Source organism: Antechinus flavipes, chromosome 5 (assembly GCF_016432865.1).
Source record: "Antechinus flavipes isolate AdamAnt ecotype Samford, QLD, Australia chromosome 5, AdamAnt_v2, whole genome shotgun sequence".
In the NCBI taxonomy this organism is placed as follows: domain Eukaryota; kingdom Metazoa; phylum Chordata; class Mammalia; order Dasyuromorphia; family Dasyuridae; genus Antechinus; species Antechinus flavipes.
The window spans coordinates 147412891-147433935 of NC_067402.1; the positions used below are offsets into that span (position 1 = coordinate 147412891).

Consider the following 21045-nt stretch of genomic DNA (forward strand, 5'->3'; position numbering starts at 1 on the left):
ACACACTGAAAATTATATCTACTGCATAATATAAACATGTAATGTGAGTAACAACTTTTTGAACTGGACTCATAATTTCATGTGTTTAGGGAGCTCCTGATAATGCAGACTGGAACCTCTGTGTATCTTAAAGAGAGTTTGGCAGCCAAGTGTTTGGAGATTCACAGCACAGAGGGAGGTAGGATTTAGCCCCGCATTTTCTGTATCCAAGACCAGCTTTCTATCCATTACAACCAGTGCTTGTTTTCTTCAGGCTTATTTATCTTAGGGAGATCTTAGTGAGATGGTTGAGTTAAAAAATTATGATATCTAAGGATTAGTAGTTTCAATCTCCCAAGCTCTCATTTTCTTATCTCTAAAATGGGAATGAGACCGTCTCACAGAGTTTTGGTGAAGAAAACCTTTTTGCACATTTTAAAACTTTATAAATGGATTAACAGTTGATTTCAAAGTACTTTCAAGTACTTAAAATTTTTTATATCCTATGATTCAATGCACTGCTGTGGTTATTGTCTATACTGAAAGTCGACACATTCCCCAACTAAACCGAGGGAGTAGGATCATCTTTCTAATGAGTGATTGAAGGGAGCCACCTTCACCTACTGAACCCGTAAAGATCCGTGCACCGAGAAACACAAGATCCAATGGCTTAATATCTGACTACTGTTTGGGGAATGCAAATTTTGACAGAGCTACAAGAACCACAATTCCCAGCAAGCCCTACTTCTTCCAAGCTTTCTCAAAGATACTACGTCCCTAGACTTCGGCTCCCCCTCCCGCCGCGAATGTTGCATGTAGGGAATTGTAGTTCCAGTGATGAGGGAGTGGGGGAAGAGGAAGCTTAAACAGTTCGGAAATGTACTCTTCCTCAGTATCGGGAACAAGATTCTCTCGTCCCAGTTAAGGTCCTACTGGGCTTCATAAAGGCAGAGCCCTAATAGATCAGAAAAACTCTTATGCCCGCAGAGGGAGGCCTATTTTACTTCGGTGAATAAATTCTACGGATTGCCAATTCACCACCAGAATAATGAGGGGGTGGGAACCTCGGCTCCGGAAGGAGAGCGATGATCGCTCCACCAGTCAACCGACGCCTCTTCCAGCCAGTTGGAGTCCGAAAGATTGGGAGCGGGGCGTGACTTACATCGGCGATTGGAAGAGAAAAGAAGGGCCGGCAAGATTGACAGGGGGTTCCGTTTGGGGCGGGGCTGCGGTCGCGGGGCCGCGCGTCGCGTCGGGGCGGCGGCGGGGACGCGCGCCTGGGGAAAGAGGTCGGCTGTGCGGGGCGGAGGGGGCTGGGCAATCTAGGGGAGCCGCGTCCCGGGGGTGGCGGCGGCGTCGGCGTCTCCGGCGGAGGCGGAGGAGGGCGGAGAAGGAGGATGGAACCAGCTAGGGGCTGGGGTTGGTTCTGAAACACTGCGCTGCTCCCTCTTGTACAGCTCCTGGAAGTTGTGCGGGTGTGAGCTGGGAACCGGTGCCGCCCCTGCCGCTGCCGCTGCCGGCCGGGCTTGGCGGGAGAGCGGGTGGGCGGGAGGGGCTGCTGGGACAGGCGGTGGTCGGGCAGAGAGGGGGGGAAGGGAAGGGAGAGCGACCTGGGGAAGACGGAGCGCGCTTTGCGCCGGGCGGGCGGGCGGCGGCGGGGGGGCCAGCGGCCGCAGCCGCCGGGAGGACGCGAGGCGATGGAACAAGTGGAAATCCTGAGGAAATTCATCCAGAGGGTCCAGGCCATGAAGAGTCCGGACCACAATGGGGAAGACAACTTCGCCCGGGACTTCATGGTGAGTTCTGCTCCGCACTGTCCCCACCCTGCCCGGGGTCGCTTTGTGTGGGTACCTGGCCTGGGAAGGGGGTGTCAAAGCCAGGGACTGCGGGGCAAACGCCAACCTACCGGCGTGGGGGGGGGCTGGGTCTCGGGGGTGGGGCAGCCGCCGCCCCGAGCTCTTGTCCCTCTCCCAGCCCCTTCTCATGGAACGGGAGTGGCTGTGGGGCGGTGTTTCTTCCCCCCTTTTCACCCCCTCAGTCTTGTAGACCACCTATTGTTTCCCCCACCACCCCCGCCTCAGACACCCTGAGGCTCAAGACGGGGGACTGGCTAAGTGGAGGGTGACTATGGCTTTGGCACCTTCTCTCCTGCCTTGAATCCCCCTTCCTCTGCCAGCATAGCCTTTTCCTTTAGTGTCTGGAAAGGGTCAAGGGAATGTGTGCTTTTGGTTGCCGCTTTCCCCCCAATCCTGGCGTTACTGAAGTGGAGGAAGATTAGGGGTGAAAAGAGACAAATGGGTGAAATTGGTTTGTAGGGCGCTTCAAACTCGTAGGTGTCTTTCAAGCTCTTGGTGATTATTGAAGGGAAGGACTTGACTATACCTGGATTCTCGGGTTTCTCCCCCACGTTTGGAGAAGACATTTCCTTGAGAGAGAACATGTTCAGTATACAATAATTTCCATAGTTTATCCACCGAGTCCACATTTGAGAATATGTGTAACTAGGGTGTGTGTATAGTGTGTTGTGCAAGGGAAGTAAAGTGAAGGAAGCCTTTTCCTAGGGGATTTTGTTGTAGGCATTTTAGGGGATGTGAATATGTGGGGAGGGGAAGTAATGCTGAAGGAAGCCTTTTCCTAGGGGATTTTTTGTTGAAGGCAATGGAGGGGATGTGAATATCACTTCCCATCCGGGGTGGGGGTGGGGAACTTGGGAACAATAGTTCTGATGGGGCGGAGGCGATGGTACTCTGGGCTGGAGGCCTGAACTGGGAGATAACCTTCCTCACTCTTCCTCCCCTTTATTTCCCCTCCCTTTCCCTCAAACCTCTCCCTCCCCTCTCCCTTTTCTATACCGATTGAGAAGATATGATAAGGGGAGGGGGGGTCGGGCATGAAGTTGTCTGCAGGTAGATTAGTTCAGTGAGGTTATATCTAGAGAAGAAGAGTTAATAAAGACAACATGCTTCTATTTACTATTCTCCCCCCCTTTTTTTTTCTCCCCTGGACAATGACCCCTCTAGAATTATTTCCCGTCCTGGGAGGAGGCGGTGGGAGGTGGCCGGTGGCTGCTATTGCTCCTACGGATATTGCGCAAGACTCTGGGGCGTTGGAAACCCTGGAGGTCTGGGGAATGGAAGAGGAAGCGGGACTTTGGGAAGTGCTTATTCCTTCCAGTGGTTGTTTGAGGAGAGGGGGTTAAGAGCTGAGATCTGCTTGGGAAGGATTCTGCTCCTGAGGGAGCAAAATAGTCCCATAACTATATTTAGAAAATGAAAAAGATGTAATCTTGGCATCCACAGAAAAGGCCGGGGAGGAAATAATCCAAAAAGAAGAGAATAGATATATTTCTTTTGAGGTTCAGGTTATCCTTCGACTAAAGCAAAGTAGCAACATTCTTGTGGTTGAATGCTTGTAGCTTTAGAGTAGAACTTCCTACTCACATGTAGGTACAGTGTATCATAGATCTTAGAATGAATTGTGATAACTTTATAGAGCCTTGTGATTTTTCAGTTTTTCGTGTGTGTGTGTGTGTGTGTGTGAGAGAGAGAGAGAGAGAAACCAATAATATAAGATAAGGAACAAAGATATTGATGACCATAGTTTGAAATTTTTGTCGAAAATGTATATTTGGGCTTTTTAAAGTCATAATTTTGCCCAAGAGGGAAAGAAATGTGTAACAAATGGTTTAATCCTTTCAAATAGAAATGGCTATTTCTCTTTGATTTGTGTATTTAATTCCTTGTTTTCCTGTATTTTTATTAGAGAAATAAGAGCCATATTTAGGAGGAAATGAAATGTTATTCTCAATATTCTTAAAATATATATTTTGTTTCTTTTGATAAGAATTTTCAATGTGTTGAGCATTTGAATTTGGGTCATTCTTCACAGTAACTGGAATTTAAGAAAATTTCTTTTTTTCCTTCACCAGGATGAAGAGATTTACTTTAAAATATAAACTTCCAGAAATATTTTTTTTTCTCCCAGTGCTTACTAATGAAGTAGAGGAATTGTAATCTTTACTCACCATTTGTTTTCTTGTTATTCTAGCTCTCCTTGGATACTTTTATCTACTTCACTTAGATTCTTCACACTTCTTTTAAGGAAAAAGGATTATATAACTTAGTGATTTGGTACCTGTGGTTTTATGATCATTACCTTAAGGTTAGGGTCTCAGTACTAGTATCATTTTTTTGGCAGGGGGGGGATGTGAAATAGCTTTTGGAGCTTTTCTTTTAATTTTTTTAGAGGACTGAATTGTGTTGGAGGCCATTTTTCTCTTATTGCCTTGGGGAAGAAAAAATTCTACATATTTCAGACACAAACTTTCCAGGGATAATTTATTAATTAAACTATTTCATTACTAAGTACATTTGCTTAGGGAGAGAAATCCAAAAAAAAAAAATGTCAATCTCAGTTTGCTTCCATAATTGTATTGCTTGGTGACTCTCGTTTCAAAGTTTGATGATTAAGACCTATCTCATCACACCAACTCTGAAGCCAAAAAGGGAAGAATTTAGATGATACTTTATGTTCTTTTTTGACAAGGTATTTACTCTTGATCAGACATTGTGATGTGGTGTCTTCTTGAGATTCCTGAGATTGTATGGATATATATAAATAAAACCTCTAAAACTTACCTGTAGCCTTGGAAAAGCATTTATAAGCTTGTAGGACTTTAGTTTATCTTAAAAATTAGCTAGTGTAACCCATTCATTATACAGATTCGTTTAAATTATCCGAACTAAAGTAACTAAAGTTTAAAGATTATGTGCAAGCCCCAAACAAGATTATTTTTATAATAGAATCATAAATTTAGGACTCAAAGGTCATCAGGTGTTCATTTTTGTAGTTGAAAAAACTGACATTTAGAGAAGCAAAGTATCTTGCCTATGATCATAGAAATAGTGGCAGTATAGGAATTTAAACTCAACTCTTCTGACTACAAATCTAGCACTCTTTCCATTGCATCATTGTGATCTTGCACTTAATTTAGGTTACATTGTATATAGATCCAAACCCTTGTTTTCTGATTTGATCAAATGTTCTTTGTAAAATTGTAGAGATAAGGATCTATATATTCTCTACTTATTAGATCATAAGATATTCATTTTGTTACCACCAAGCCTTCTAGGTGGAAAAGATTTTATAATATATGGGGCTGGAGTTTGTGAAGGGTGTGTGTGTGTGTGTGTGTGTATGTATGTGTGTGGTGTTTGAACCATTTCTGGAAAAGTGTTGTGTCAATGAGACTTTTTTTGAAGGAAGTAGAAGGGAAGAGAGTCACATTCAGCCTTATATACTTTGGGGAAAAAGTAAAGAAGTAAGATTTTAGAACGAATTTTTATTATAGAAAGCATTATTAATCTAAATTTAAAAACACTATTTTGAAAGGGATTGTTACATGACCTTGGTTTTACCATCATTTTTTAAAAGAAACTGAAGGTGAGTAGATAATATGCACAGCTTTTTAGTGGCAGAACTAGAGCTAGAAGTTTTAATAGATGAATCTTGAAAAATGTCTAACATTTATTGATGCCTACACTACGGTGACAATAGACAAGCTTCAATTTACTTACCTGTAAAATAAAATATTTGTACTGTCACCTCACAAGGTTGTTGTAAGAAAAGCCTTTTGTAAATCTTAAAATAGAGGGAAACATCAGAAAAGTCCCTTTCAGGAATTAACTATAGGAACTGTTAGTTATATTGAGATTGCAGATGATTATCAAGTCTAAGAGAAAATAATTTCAAAACAAATTTTTATTTATGATTTAGAAGAATTTAATAAAGCCAATGCCAATATATTGTAATATTGTTTGTAGCAAGTCCTTGTTATATTAATAGGAATAATTTTTTGTTTTAATTTCTTTAGGTAGTATATAGCAATTAAAGTAATACATTTGAACAAATGAAGAGTAGTCTTGTAGATAGGTTCAGATAATTTTTGAGATTTAGTGTGCTTTGATGTTATAGCAGTGATACTATTTCATGATAAGGAAAAAGTATAGAAATAGTGTACAGGATAATTTTGTTGAATTATAACAAGGAAAAACATTTTAAAATTTATATTTTTTCCATTATTTTGGCCCATAAACTTTTACATAAATGAATAAGGGTAGGAGGAGTGTTTGAATGAAATGTTTTAGCCTGACCTAATATGCATCCAAGGTAAAAGGTTTTTCTTTTTGCTTGGAGTCTTCCATAAATATTTTAGAGTGCTTATTAGGCAAGTCTTTTGACACTTAATCTTTGGTGAATTTGGGCTAGTCACTTAATCTTTGGTGCACCAGGCAATTCCTTAAGACTATTTGGTACTGTGATGTTGTTGCCTGAGGATTTAAAAGAGATAAAAGAATTAGCCCTTTGCTTATATTTATGGGGAGAAGGAGATGCCAAGATACAGCATGTATACCCAAATACTCTAATTCCTTAGGAATCATAGGAAAGAACAAAGAGATCAAGGAATATTTGAATTAAATAAGAAAACACTTTTTAGTTGAGGAGGTAATGGCTGAGCCTTGAAGGGAATATAAGGATTCTCTTAATGGCAGAATTTTTTTCTTCCTAACATTTTGTGTTAAGGGCATAAAAGAAAGAAACTTAGGTTTACTATTTTCCTCATTTGTTAAAAGTTAAAATAAAAATTTAAATGAATTGACTCATCCCATTAAGCAAGATATGAAGAGTGTATGAATGCTAGCAATCAACATTAACTTTCTGTGAAGTGTTTGATAAGAAATTTGTGAAGGAAGTATTGGATATCTTCCTAAAGAAAAGTTGACATGAAAGGTGTAGAAGAGCTAATCTACTGAATCTGAATTTAATCAGAATTCAAAACCAAATGGCCTTCCCATTGTAATTACATAGGTATTTACAATGGGCTTTAATATATGATCTTCTCTTGATTCTGTCTTTTAAAAATATATTGAGAGGTGATTCAGGCCAATTCCAATAGATTTGTGATGGAGAGCCATCTGCATCCAGAGAAAGGAATTTATGGACTTAAAGTGGATTACAACATAGCATTTTCACGTTAGGTTTCACCTAACCACCAAGTGGTTGGTTTGCTTGTTTTTTTTTTTTTTCCCCCTTATTTTCCCCTCCTTTTGATCTAATTTTTTTGTGCAGCATGTTAAATGTGGAAATATATTTAGAAGAATTGCATATCAGATATTGGCTTGCTGTCTAGGGGAAGGGAAAGGAGGGAGGGAAGGAGAGAAATCTGGAACACAAGATTTTGCAAGGATGAATGCTGAAAATTATCTTTGTATTTTGAAAAAAAAAAGCTATCATAAAAATAAAAGTAAAAATGTTGATAGTTGAAGATTAATGTGCTTGAGCCTGGCTTCTCCAACATTTTTAAAAGAAGCTAGAGATTACTTTTTAATGAGAAGAAGCAGAATTAAAAATTAAGAATTAAAAAAAATTATTCAAGGGATTATTTGGTTCAATATTTAGAAATGCATCACCAAACATTTGGGTTTGATAGGAAATTTGCTACTATAGTATTGTATTTCATAAGATGTTTAGAGGCAGCTAGATGCATAGTAAATAGGGCTAAGAAAATCAAATTGCAAGAGTTCAAATTTGGCCTTAGACTCTTAGTAACTGGGCAAGACCTTTGAACTCTGCCTTAATTTCCTTATCTGTAATATGGTGATAACAGCACCTAATAATGTAGCACAACCCAGGGTTGTGAGGATGTACTTACATAGTCATGATAATTGGACAAAGTGTATTATTATTTTGTGGTCTTGTTTAGTTGAAACTTATAATAATTTTCTTCTAAGACAGCTATAATGGTTTTTAGAATCATTGACACTTACTAGAATTCCTCTTCCTTCAATCCCAGTCCCCACATTTCTTTAACAAAGATGTACAGGTAGTGAGCAAAGCAAATTGACACATAAACTTAGGTCTGAAAGCATCTGCCTCATTATGCATCTGTGGTCTTAGCATCTTTCAACTGAAAGGAAGTATGTTTCATCATTACTCAGACTTCTTTGATCACTACAGTTGATCTGAGTTTGGATGTTTTTTAGTATATATTGTGTGTATACTCTTTAGTTATGCCTAGTTGCATTATGCATCTAGTTTTACTGAGTTTCTGAGTTAAAATTTTAATGAACACATTTTTTTACCCAGTTTTACTGAGTTAAATTGATGTTTAAAGCTTTTAAAATTTCTCATTAAAGAGTTGTCTTTTATCCTATGTTATGGTTTTGTATTTTCTTTCTAACTATAGAAAAGAAAGATTTCTTTCTATTCTAATTTTGCTTTTATATTTAAGTTCCCTTGGAAATTATTTTGGAATATGGTATGAAATGTTCATAAAAACTTTTAATTGCTGCTTAACTGCTCGCCAGTTTGTTTTAGTTCTTGTTAAATTGGGGGCCCTTCTTGGATTTATTAGATTAGACTCTTGAATTTATTGAACAGTGACCTACTTTGTTTATTTGCCATGGTTCTTGTTTATCTACTTTGTTCCAGTGAGATATTTTTGTTTTTAACCAGAATAAAATATTTTACTACTTTGTTAAGGACCTTTCATTTTTACTTTTTATTATTATTTACTTTTTGCTTTTCTAAAGGAATTTTTAGGTTTTTTTGTCTGTTAAATTGATTTTATTTGTGCAAAGCTTTTTAATTAAAAATCAAAAATTGACTTTTTACAGAGTAAATTCCCTTGGAAGTTTGGCAGTATCACTAATTGTGTAGATTTGGTAATATATTTGTTTGGATTTTTTGGAGAGGTTGGTAGTGACCCACAGAAGATCTCCTTATTCTCCTTTACTTTTTGATCAGAAAGCAAATGGTTCGTATGTTTGATGGACCTTTAAAAAAATTATAACTCAGATATATAATTTCCATATTCTTTCTGTGTTCAGTTGTATTTCTTTGATTTTCAAGAGAAGTATTCTTGTTTGGGATTATTAATTTGTTGTGTAGTTTTTGGAATTTTGTCAATTCATTAATCTTTATTTTCAAGTTTCCTTTATTGGTTTCAATTTTTATTGTATTATCTGCAAAACATATATACAATACCTTTGGCTGTATTATTCCTTTTGGTTTTCTAAAGAAATTTTTAGGTGTTTTTTGCTAAATTGATTTTATTTGTGCAAAGCTTTTAAATTAAAACCATGATCACTTTTTGCAAAGGTGAAGACTTCAGTTGACCTTCCATTTGAATTCTTTTAAGCCTTTTATTTGTATTTCTTGTAAACACCAAATGGTTGGTTTTGCTTTTTGATCTGTTGTGCTGTCCTTCACTATTTTAAGAACATATTTGTTCCTATTAACATGCATAGCTCTGATTATTAGATTTATTTTTTTTTAACCTGTTATCTCTTTTTACAAGGTTTCTTCTTTTGGTTTTCCCATCCCTTTCCTTTTAGAAGGAAGAATAAACTAGGAAGAAAAAGCAGTGATAACTATTGTAAATATTAGTAGTTTATTTTGCTTAGCTGAGCTGTCTGGTCTCAGATCTCTTTTTCATTTTACATTTGATCTTTTTTATTTATTTTTTGTAATAAGTAAAATTGGAGCATGGATAATTGTAGTTTATCTTGTAATCACCCTTGCCCCAACTTTACCCTTGATTTTAATATTTTATTAAGCATTTTAGCAACTACTTCGTGTGTTCTGGGGAACTGTACCTAGGTATTCAGGATACAAAGAAATAATTAAAGGAGTCCCTGACTTCAGGAAGCTTACATTTTACCAAGGAAACAACATGTATCTACATAAAGAACTACATACATATTGTAAACAAAATAAATACAAGATAATTTTGCTTGGGAAAGCGAATCTCATCCAGGTGTTGGCATCTACGCTTTGAATGAAAAAAGAGATTCTAAAAGAAGGAGGAGAGGAGGGCATGTATTACAGAAATGGGAAATTGTCCTTGGAAAAAGAGGCATGGAAGCAGGAGATGAAATGTTGTGTTTGAGAATAGTAAGACCATTTTGGGCTTGTATGGAGGGTTTGATGTATGTTTAAAAAAAAAAAAAACTGATCACATTATATATGTCATCTTTGACCTTGAGGGGACTTTTTCCTGCAAAAGGATCCAGGTTTAAGGATACTTCTCCCACAAGAAAGCCTTGCTTCTGGACTAATTTTTTTGACCTTGGATTTATTCCTGGCACATCATGATCTCTAAAGAAAGGGTCAAGCTTTTCTTTGAATTCTCTGCGCGTAGTAAAGGACAATTACAGGGTAAAATAACTAAAATATTAACTTTGGTTAATGTCTGAGATCATCTTAAAAAGGATTAATAATTTAATTTAGAAGAATTAATTATTGTCTATTTTAGCTTTGTGTTAAAACTTTTTCTACTATGTTTGGCTTTCTGAGAGTCTATAAGTAGCATACACCAATTTTGTAAAGTCTACTTTCCCTCACTGTAAGTTTAATGCTCAGATTTCTAAGATAAATTGTTCCTGGTTTTGTGTCTTTACTTGTTTGTATTATATTCGAATCTTTATTTCCTCTTTTTATTTGATCTTGTGTAATTCTGACACATTCTTAATGTTTGTGTATTCCTACCAATAGTTAATTTCTCTTTAACAAAGGAACTTGGGTGTTTGGCTGGGACCTATACATTTTCACTTGCTATCTAATACCAGTTTTAGGTGAAAGAAAGCTGAGGAGAATAGATGTTGATTGATAGAATAATCAGTATCTAAAAGGATGTGCATAGATTGTAGTAATGGGTAACTATTACATCAAATAGGAATGGATTTAAAGTTGTACATTTACATTTTGAAACTCAACTGAATGCATTTATAATTTTTAGTATCTTCATGTCAATATTCATCTTATCAGACTTAAGTGTCATGGCTTTTCTAAAAGCAAAGATATTCTTAGAAAGTTTAATATCAAAAAACTAAGTTCCTTAATAACTATTTATGTAATAATTTCATGCATGAAATGAGTCATTCCCCAAACCTCTGTTAAAAATTTTTTTGTCCATTGATTCGTGATTCTTTTCCATTATTATGTTAGTGTTGGTATTTTTCTGTTATTTCTTAAAATAACGTATAATCTTTTTGTTTTTCTCATATTTTTCAGTTTTTGCATTATACTTTCCCATTACCTTACTCTGAAGCACAGTATTTTAACTATAATTTTACTGTTGAATATTTAGGTTGCTTCCCATTTTTTTATGATCGTATAATGCAGCCTTGAAAATCTTGGAGATAATTCTTTTTGTTTTTGATAATAATTCATGATGTATTCCTAGTAATGGAATTATCAGGTCAGAGGTCATGATTGTTTTTGCAATTTACTAAATTCTGCCAGAGCACTCTGCAAAAAGATCCATAAGTTGTTGTCAGTTCTTGCTAGCAATGAATGTAAGTATATTTGCATTGCTTTTTGTGTTTTTGCCAGTTAGATAGATGTGAAGTGTTGGTACTTTAGAATGATTTTTTGATTTTCATCTCTTGTTAATTTTGAGCACTTTTTCAAATAAAGTTCATGGTGTGTTTTCCTTACATGAAAATTGTTAATTAACTTCATCTGTAACAGATTAGGAATTCCCATTTTTGTTAAATGTGTTTAAGATATCAGGTTTTTTTTTTTTTATTTCATTTGCCACACATTTTCCATAATGTTATTCTTTATTTTAAATACATTGCCTTTGTTGAGAACATTTCTATTTTGATTTATTCAAACAACAATTTTGTCATACATTCCTCCCATTGACTGAAAAATATTCACCTGTACATAATCAGTAAAAATACTTTGAATTTTCTAATTTTTTTACTTTATTTTTATCTGTATGTACATTCATACACACACACACACACACACACACACACACACACCCTCTTACCCTGCTGAGTATAGTATAGTTCAATTTTTTTTGGGGTGGGGGGGTGGGGGGGGAAGTTTAACAGATCTGTCCCTTTGGACTAGGCTGGAAAGCTGTTAAATAACTTAACAGTTTCACATGATAAACCCTTGGTTATTTGGAATTTTAGTCCTAACACTATTATTTACATGAGTTAAATAGAAATATAATAGTAACTAATATAGGGTTTTTTGCTTTAACTTGAACACTTAAATATTCAGATTTTTTTAAAATTTCAAAATGATGCTGTTGGAATTTCAGAATGATATACACACAAAAAAGTTTATTTCTTTAGTGTTTTTGCAGTGTAGTTGATAAATATACATATTATTAAAGGAAGAGAAAGATGGTAGCCCAGAAAAGTAGTGCAACTTGAAACTTAATTAAGAGGCATAATGCCTTAGACTAGGAAGGGAATAGCTTTAATGTACTTGTTCAGGTCAATCTATGTTCATTATTCAGATTGTGTTCAGTAATAAATAGATATTTTCATTTGGGAAAAGACATTGATTAAATCAGAGTATCTAGGAGTGGGAAGCCAAAATAGTAAAATTATATTATCTAAAGATCACTAAAGTAATTGGGAATGTTTAGCCTGGAAAAGATAAGACTTATTAAGGACATACTATTAATATTTCAAGGTTTATCATGTGGAAGAAAGATCAGATTTATATTTCATGATCACAGAAGGCAGAACTTGGAACAATGAATGGGAATTACAAATAGACATTTACACTTGTAAGGAAAAAACTTCTCACCAAAAGTCTTTAAAAACTTGTATGATCACATGTCAGGTATGTATTGAAGTTCATGTATGAGCTGGATTAAAATGGCTTCTAAGGTTTTTTCCATTTGTGGGAATTGCTTGACTTCCTTGAGTATTTCCATCCTTTTCCCCCCTCATAGTCCAAAATGCTAAAGTAAAAACAAAATTTTCTTTGTGTGATCAAAACTCAGAGAAATTGAGTCATCATTGATAGTAAAATGAGGCCTCTGAAGAAAACTTAGCAGCTGTAAGGAAATTATTTATAGAAAGACTGAAATTATAAAGAATGGTATTAGTGGGATGTAAAGTAAAATTGAATTTGCTAAGTAGAACTAAAAAGGATAACCTAAATTACACTGCTTTCAATTCAGTAGGAGGGTCTTGGTAACAGATCCTCCTTATGGAAACAGTGCCAGTTGCTTAATTTTTATGAAATAATTGCCACAATTAAAAAAAGATAACCTGTTGTAAAAACAAAATTTGTTATATGGTTTGAGTTCCTTGTGTTAATTTCTGTGAAATATTTGAATAAAAAATTTAGTATATTGTACACCATAAAATAAAATCTAATGAATGGATTTCCAAATTGTGGGCTTTTAAAAAAGTATGTTTTAAAAACATTATTACTAGAATGTTAACAGTAGAGCTTTTCTGGGAGTGATTGTACATGCCTATAATCCCTGCTACTGGGGACACAAAGGTGGTGATAAAGGCCCTGGAATTCTAAGATATTAGAGGCTTAAAATTCATCATTGGGTGACCACAGTAAGTCTGTCTTCAGTATGAATATCAGGCCACAGAAGCAGTGTTCTACTAGGCTAATTTAGGAGTAGCAAACTGGCTCCAGTTCTAAAAGTATCAAGTTAAGAGTTTCTTTGCTTATCAGCTATCTCAATCCTGGGCCCTCTTCTTCTGTACCATTTAACTTGTCGATCTTATCATTGTTCCTCTTTTCTGATTGATTCCCTTTCCAGACCTAACTTCTCTGTTGATCTTAAATCTGTAGTTCCTATTAGATTTATCCAAGTAGATGTCTGTTAAGCATCTTAAACTCCAAAACTGAACTTATCATCTTTATGCCCCAAACTGCCCCCCCCTTCAAGCTCATCACTATGGAAGGTACCACCATTTTCACAGTCTTCCAAGCTTGTAACCTAAGTGTCATTCTCTGCTCTTCTCTCCCATCGCATCTAATATGTTGTCAAGGTGTGTCAATTTTATCTTTCCTCATCTTGCCACCCCCCTCTCCACACACCCCTTCCAAGCTCCCCTCTGATATTGTTACATTTTAACATTAAATGCCCGGACAATTGCAAGAGCCTGTTTTTGTGGCCTGCTACAACTCTTTTCCTCTTGTCAGTCCATCCTCTTTTCAACTGTTCTAAAGCACAGGCCTAACCATGTCATATCTTCCCCTTACCTCCTACTACTTGTTAGTCTCTACAGGCTCTCGGCCTTCTCCAGGATCAAGTATACAGTACTGTTTGGGGCTCACAACCCTTTATGTCAGCATCTCCTTCCTCTTTTCAGTTCTGTTACATTCTACCACTATTCTTTGATTCATTGATAGTGACCTTCTTGTTTGTCTTTACACAAAACATTCTGTCTCCTGACTTTAGGCATTTTCGATGCTATTTTCAATAATCCCCATAAAATTGGAAACTTTTAGATGAATGATTTTATTAAGCTGAATGATTGAAAAGGAGTGGAGCACTGCTATAGTTAATGGTTAACAAGTCTATGAATCTTTGACACACTAACTACTACTCATTAGTAAGAGATTTAATTCTTTAGTATCTAGATATATAAGACTGAGCTAAATTTTCATTTGAGATGGGGAAGAGGGGAACTACATCAAGTCTATTAGAACAAGCATTCTGAAGCAGAGATACATAATTTGCTTATAGTGGAGAATAGTTCCACACAGTTTGACTTAAATTTTTTCTTTTTAATTACACAGACCTATTTGTATGTCTCAATCTTTTCAATGTGTAGTTTAGAGAATACCAGACAAGGAATTTGGAATCTGTTCCAAGTCATAGATCCCATCATTTATATATTTATCTTGGATAAGTCACTTTACTTTTTGATCTTAATTTCCTTATTTTCAAAAAAGTAAAAGTTCATCTTTGCTCTACAACTTCCTTCCTATGTGAACTTGTGGACAAGTCAGTTACTTATAAAATAAAGGAGTCGAAATGAATGGCTTCTAAGGTCTCTTCCAGTTCTAACTCTATGATTCTATAACTGTCTTAAGATGTCAAATCCTTTTCATCTACAAGTCTTTAATTCTGTGAATTAAGGATTATTTTATCTTTTCTTTATAAAATATAATATTAAATGTTTAGCCATAATCACAAATTGGACAATAGTGGTAGTAAAGTGTGATATGTTTGGCAATTATTAAAAATCACATTCCTTGTTAATGTCAAAGTTGAGGAAACTGGTTTTACCCTTGTAAAGCATTTCTTTTGTTAAAGTTTGTTTTTTTACTCATTTTGAACTTAGATAAAGATCAAAAAAATTTTTTTCATGTACACAGCATAACCTAAAAAGAGAATTGACTATAAAATCAAGAATCATTTCTTTTTTAAATAGATCTTAATTACTGAGCACTTTCAAATAAACATAGGAAGTACAATCAGAGCAGCGTATTTTTTACATATATCAGAACAAAGATCACAGCTTTTAGTGACCAGAAGGAAACTAATATATTCTTTTTTCCACTCTAAATGACTCAGTAAATAGAGGATTTAGAAAGACTTTAAAAAAAAATGAGGTTTTAAAAAAATTATCATTTTGAAATAGATAATTTTGTTATTGTTCAAGGATTTGAAGGGGTGATAATACACTGATAAGCAGCTTACTGATTTTTTTTACTTGTTCAAGATTGATATTTTAAAAAAATTATGTATGTACATATTTTCAGTCAGCAAACATCTACCCTCTCTCCATCCTACCCTGCCAATCAGTGACTTCATTGTAGAAAGAAGGGGTGTGTGTCCTATAAGTCAGACAACAGATAGCAGAATATTGATTGGAATGATAGATTTGAATGGATCTGAAAGAAGGAAAGATTACTGAATGATGACTGTAGAAGTAGAATCTGGAAGTGACAGTGGGGAACCAGAAATGTTGCAAACTGTCCCACTTCAACCAGTGATCGTGAGGGACAAGAGTAAAAATTTTTGTTACAAGACACAGAGGATGATATTTAGATAGACACATTGGTGTATAATAGCAGTATATCCCAACAACTAAAGTACAATAATTCGTAGTTGTGTTTTCTTTTGTTATACTTTGACCATTTCTCCATTGGGAGTGTGTGTATTACTATTATAGATAAGAGCCAGTTTTCTTTACATATTGTGTCAGAACTTTTTATGTGATAGATTATTTTAGCTGCACATGTTTTTCTCCCTTTTGCTTTTATTTTTAGAGATTAATGCTTTATTACGCAAAGTCCTTTTATCTTTGTTTAGTTAAACTCATCAGCTTTGGTCTGCAATAATTTCCTCTTTTTGATACAAAAGGTTCCTCCTTGTTGTAGACAAATAGTTTTCTTTCTCCCCAATTTTTAAATGATGTGTATTTTTAGAGTGTATTTACTATAGTTGTGTGAGATACAGATTCAATTATTTTTTCTCTTATTTCTCAGCAGTTTTCACTAAATTTATATTTGCCGATATTCCTTAGACTTGGACTTTTTGCCTCATTTGTATCAGGACTTTGTTTTCTTCTATTATTCATTCTTTCTCCCTCTTTCCCCTTTCTCTTCCATACCTCTCCCTCCCCCTTTTTCTCTCTCTCCCTCTTTCTTTCTCTCTCCCCCTTTATCTCTCTCTTTCTCTGTCTGTCTCTGTGTCTCTTTCTCTCCAGTTCCAGAAAGTTTTTATGATTACTTTGTTAAAATGCAAATGAAGTTAGTGCAAATCCTATTTTATTCTTTTTTCTTTGTAATTTTTGATATTCTTTCCCTCTATTTTCCTTGAGAACTTTGTGCCTATGTTTGTTGTATTTTGGTTATTTATTACATTGAGTCTGTAAATCAGTTTGGGAGGTATTGGCATTGATATTATTTTTTCCTTACCTGACATTCAGGAGAGAGTTATTTCTCTATTTGTCTAAAGTTGTTCCTTGTTTTTTTGTCCAGAAACAATTTTGAAATAGTGTTCATGTAGATTTATAGAGGTTTTTTAATTGCTTAATTTGTAAGCATTTAATGCCTTTCATGTGCTTATTATGTATTTGTGGGCTTAAGAATTTGTATTTCATAACTCTGGATTTCCATACTTCAGTCTTTTAAAAAATTGTTTTTTGTGGCCTCTGTCCACTAAAGATGCATTTGGAATCACTGACTTGTATCTGATAGAAATCGTAGGCTTGAAAAGGCTAAATCTAACTCTGGTGGTTGGATTTTCAAACTGTTCATTTGGCTGCAGTGAAACCAACTTCTGTGGATAGATATGGTACATTTGTTCCATTTTAAAGAAAAGGTGTAGAGAAAAGAAAATAATTTCCTTCTAAGTCTCTCTCCTTGTGCCCCTTTAGTTTCTCTTATTTTTATATATTCTCAGTTATGAAGACTGGAAATACAGACATTTGAGTAACCATTGTGCAGTAATAACTAAGAGGCTGTTGTAAATGCAAGCTCCTGCTACATGCTACATACTATATGCTAGGTACTGAGGATATATAAAGACAAGAAAATGAAGCCTTCTTTTCATTGAAATCTTATTCTTTTAGGAGAGACATATACATATGTAAATATATGAAAATTAAACTTTTTACAGTCATATTATCAGCTATAGGGAATCAGTAAAGGCTTCACATACTTGAACTGAACTTTGAAGGAAACTAAGGATTCTCAGAGGTGCACATGAGGAGTAGTACATAGGATACAGCCAGTGCATAGATGTTGGAAGTGGTAGATAGATTGCGTGTAAGGAATAATAATGTCAGTTTGACTGGATCACATTGTTCATAAAAGGGAGTAATGATCTTATAAAGTATAAATCTTATAAAGATGGGAAATTTAGGTTGGAAGCAGGTTGTAAAGGGTTTAAAATGTCAATAATAGATTATTTGCATGTGATGTGTGTGTGTGTGTGTGTGTGTGTATGTATGTGTGTGTAAATCCTCAAGATAAGAAGGGCCCAGTGGAATTGGTGTAGAAAGAGTAGTATGGTCACTACAATGTTTTAGGAAAATTACTTTAGTTGTTGTATGGAGGATAGAATGAATGGAAGGGAGACAACCAAAAAAAAAAAAAAACCCACTTAGGAAGCTGTTGCAGTAGTACATATAAGATGTGTGTTGAGGATCTGAAATAGTAAATTGGAAATGGAGAAGTTGTGATGGACTTGATAGATTTCCATTTAAGAAAGAGAGGGAAGTTATCTTTTTTAAAATGTTATTTTTACATATATTCTGTATTTACAAGGAATTTGACTTTAAAATATTGTTATTTTTTTCAATTGGCCTTTTTCATTTATCCTATTGGGAACTGATCTTATGTTTGAGACAGACTTCCTGTAATTTGAGATGATTAAACCATATATAAATAGTAAAATAATCCCAGATAAAACTATATAATTCTGAAATATTAATTGAAGCAGAGATAAGTGACTTTCTCTAATCCACCTTTTCATTTTGTAAATGAGGAAATTGAGACCTAATAAAGTTAAATGACCTGCCCAGAATAGCATATCAAATTGACAACTGAAATAATGGTAGAGTTGGAACTAGAATTCAAGTTTCAGGATCAGGTTTTTCTTCCTGAAGATACCATCTTATCTCCTGTCTATAAATGATTACTCAAAATTAGTATATTGTATAGACAGCTTTAAAATTTTTTCTTATGTTTGTTACTCTTTTTTTCTATGAGGCAACAGATTTAAAAATATATCCAAAGAATTCAAGTGTATATCTTGAAGAGAATTAGATATTTGTGTGGTTAAATCACATGAAAATGTAACTAAGTAGATTCTTGAGCTTTTTCTGTAGTCCTAGCCTCTTTAACTCATTAAATTTTGATGGCTGCTTCTGGTTCCTTATCATTGGGATTTCATTTCATGTGGCATGACATTTTAATCATAAACTTTGACCATACAACTGTACTTTTCTTGTTTAATACTTAGCTATATATTCCTAATCTAAATTGATGGATAATATCCATTGGTAGATAAGAAGGAAGTCCTGGTGGCAGCAATATGTGTGTATATGTGCCTGTATTGCACACATATATATATAATATATATATATTTATGAGACAGAACTTGAATCCAGATCTTCCTGACTTCAAGGCTTTTTCAGTAGACCAAGCTTCCCTTTGTTTTAGCTAATAAGCACTTAACAAAATGAATTATCAATAAAGTCATCTTTGGGATAGTGGCTAATTGGCTCCTGAACTAGCCCTAGGTTCAAGTCCTGATTCTAATACCTGATAATGTGGCCCTAGGCCAAAGCATTTAACCTCTCAGTGTGATTTAAGATTATAAATTGCTAAAAAGAGGAAGTCCTGCATTAATAGAGGTAATTCTTTACCAGATGTTGCCCTGTCCTAATTAGATTATAGATTCAGCTCCTGTCCCCAAGTCAAATTGAATTGAAGTACATTCTCAGTGAACCAGATTTTTAGAGTTGACAGTTAAGTTATGAATTATATATAATTACCTGGTTCTGGCTATTTCAAAACTTCTCTTTCCCCCTTCATCTCCCACCACCCTCCCCCTTTTTTTTTTTCCTTTTCTGTTAGGCATTTGGGCTTGTGACTTGCCCAGGATCACACAGCTTATAAGTGTTTTTGGTCCTCCTGACTTAAAGGCTGGTATTCTGTGAACTGCCTGCTCTACTCCTTTCCTGTTCCACAGATTTTAACCAGCATTACAAGGTTAAAAGTTAGTGATGGTTCGTATATTAATGAATAGCAAAATCATAGATCTGTTGCTAAAGGTATTTCCTCCTGAATAGTTTAAATTCTTTAATTTAAAAAAATGGTTGGGTTTTCAATGATTAGTGGTCAGGAAGAAAGTAGTAGTTTCTGTTGTTATTGTATATTTACTACTTCTTTTGTATTTAATAATAATTAATATTTATATATTTTATATTTATATAAGTTTGCAAAGCACTTCATATGTTATCTCATCTGAAGTTCACAATAGCCTCATGAAGGCAGATGCCATTATTTATATTCTACAGATGAGGAAATTGGCACTCAGAGGTTAAGTGATTTGTCCTGGTTCACACAGCCAAGGGAGTATCTGAGCAGAATACAAACTCTTGTCTTTCTCATTCTGAGTCCAATGCTATATCTGTTTAAGTATTCTTTATCTTTCCTCAAAACCCTGCCTCAGTGGGTTTTTATTTTTTCAAATACACGTAAAGATAGTTTCCAACATTCATTTTTGTAAAACTGTGTTCCAAATCAATGTTAATTTTGAAGTCAGCATTAGATATTAAGCTACTTATGTTTTGAATTTACTCAGATTTCCAGTCCACATACATATGTATACCTTCACTTTAAATTGCTGGGGCCTAGGAATCCCTAGTTCTTCTATATAATGCTCCAGTAATCGATTCCCTATCTTATTTCCTGCAGAAGTTTTTCTCCTTTTGATTTCCCTACACATTTCTCCTTCTCTCCTCAACTGAGAGGCTCATTTATTTGAGGAAATTGAGGCAATTCAACATGTCTTTCCCTTGTCTCCCTGCTCTTAATCTCAAAACCCCTTGTTATTATGCTCCACTCTTTTTCTTTTCTTTTTTTCCCCCCTTCCTTTACCCTAATTTATGACAGTGCAATGAGTCCTTAATCTAGCTACTGCATTTGACACTGCTGACAACTTTTTCAGCTATCATCATAACAATTCTGATCACTTCTTTACTATCTCCTTTCTTGGTTAGTCATCCAAATCCCACACTCTACAGAAGTATTTCCTAAATGTTTCTGTCTTTACCTGCCTTTTTAAAGTGACTTTATTAGTTCCTATGCATTTAGTTGCATTTCTCCACCAGTGACTCTCGGATATCTATGTCCATTCCTCTCCCCATCTCTCAATCTCTCAAGATTCATGCATTTCTTATTTGGCATTTCAAATTGTGTGTCCTGGAGATAGCTCAAATCCAGCAGACCTAAAACATAACTTATTATTCTTCCACAAAAACCCACCTACCCACCCACCCCTCTTCCAAATTTTTGTAAGTCTGAATTATGGTCTTGAATAATTATGGTCTTCCAAGTTTTTGTAACCTTAATGTTATTTTCAACTTCTCACTTTACCTTATCCCCACATAGCCTTCAAACTGAAATCTTGAGGGGGTATTACCCTACTCAGAGTGTACACTGACTCCCTATTTCCTCTAGGATGAAATACAAACTCTTCTGTTTGCCTTTTAAAGCTTTTCACAATTCAGCTCCAGCTGGACCTTCTAGGTTTATACA

General features: G+C 35.2%; 1 protein-coding gene across 5 annotated transcripts in view; it reads left to right on the forward strand.

Annotated features, from left to right (window-relative positions):
• Nucleotides 1-1587: 1587 nt before the first annotated feature.
• The window catches only part of PTPN12 (protein tyrosine phosphatase non-receptor type 12), an 83135-nt gene continuing 63677 nt past the window's right edge, over nucleotides 1588-21045 (forward strand). For 2 of the 5 annotated variants that reach the window (XM_051962022.1, XM_051962020.1), the window contains exon 1: nucleotides 1590-1775. In XM_051962022.1, coding sequence (XP_051817982.1) covers nucleotides 1677-1775 — 99 coding nt within the window. In that variant the 5' untranslated portion in view covers nucleotides 1590-1676. Of the gene's footprint in view, nucleotides 1776-21045 lie in introns of all 5 variants that reach the window. The other 3 variants (XM_051962024.1, XM_051962021.1, XM_051962023.1) reach the window with 3 other exon arrangements.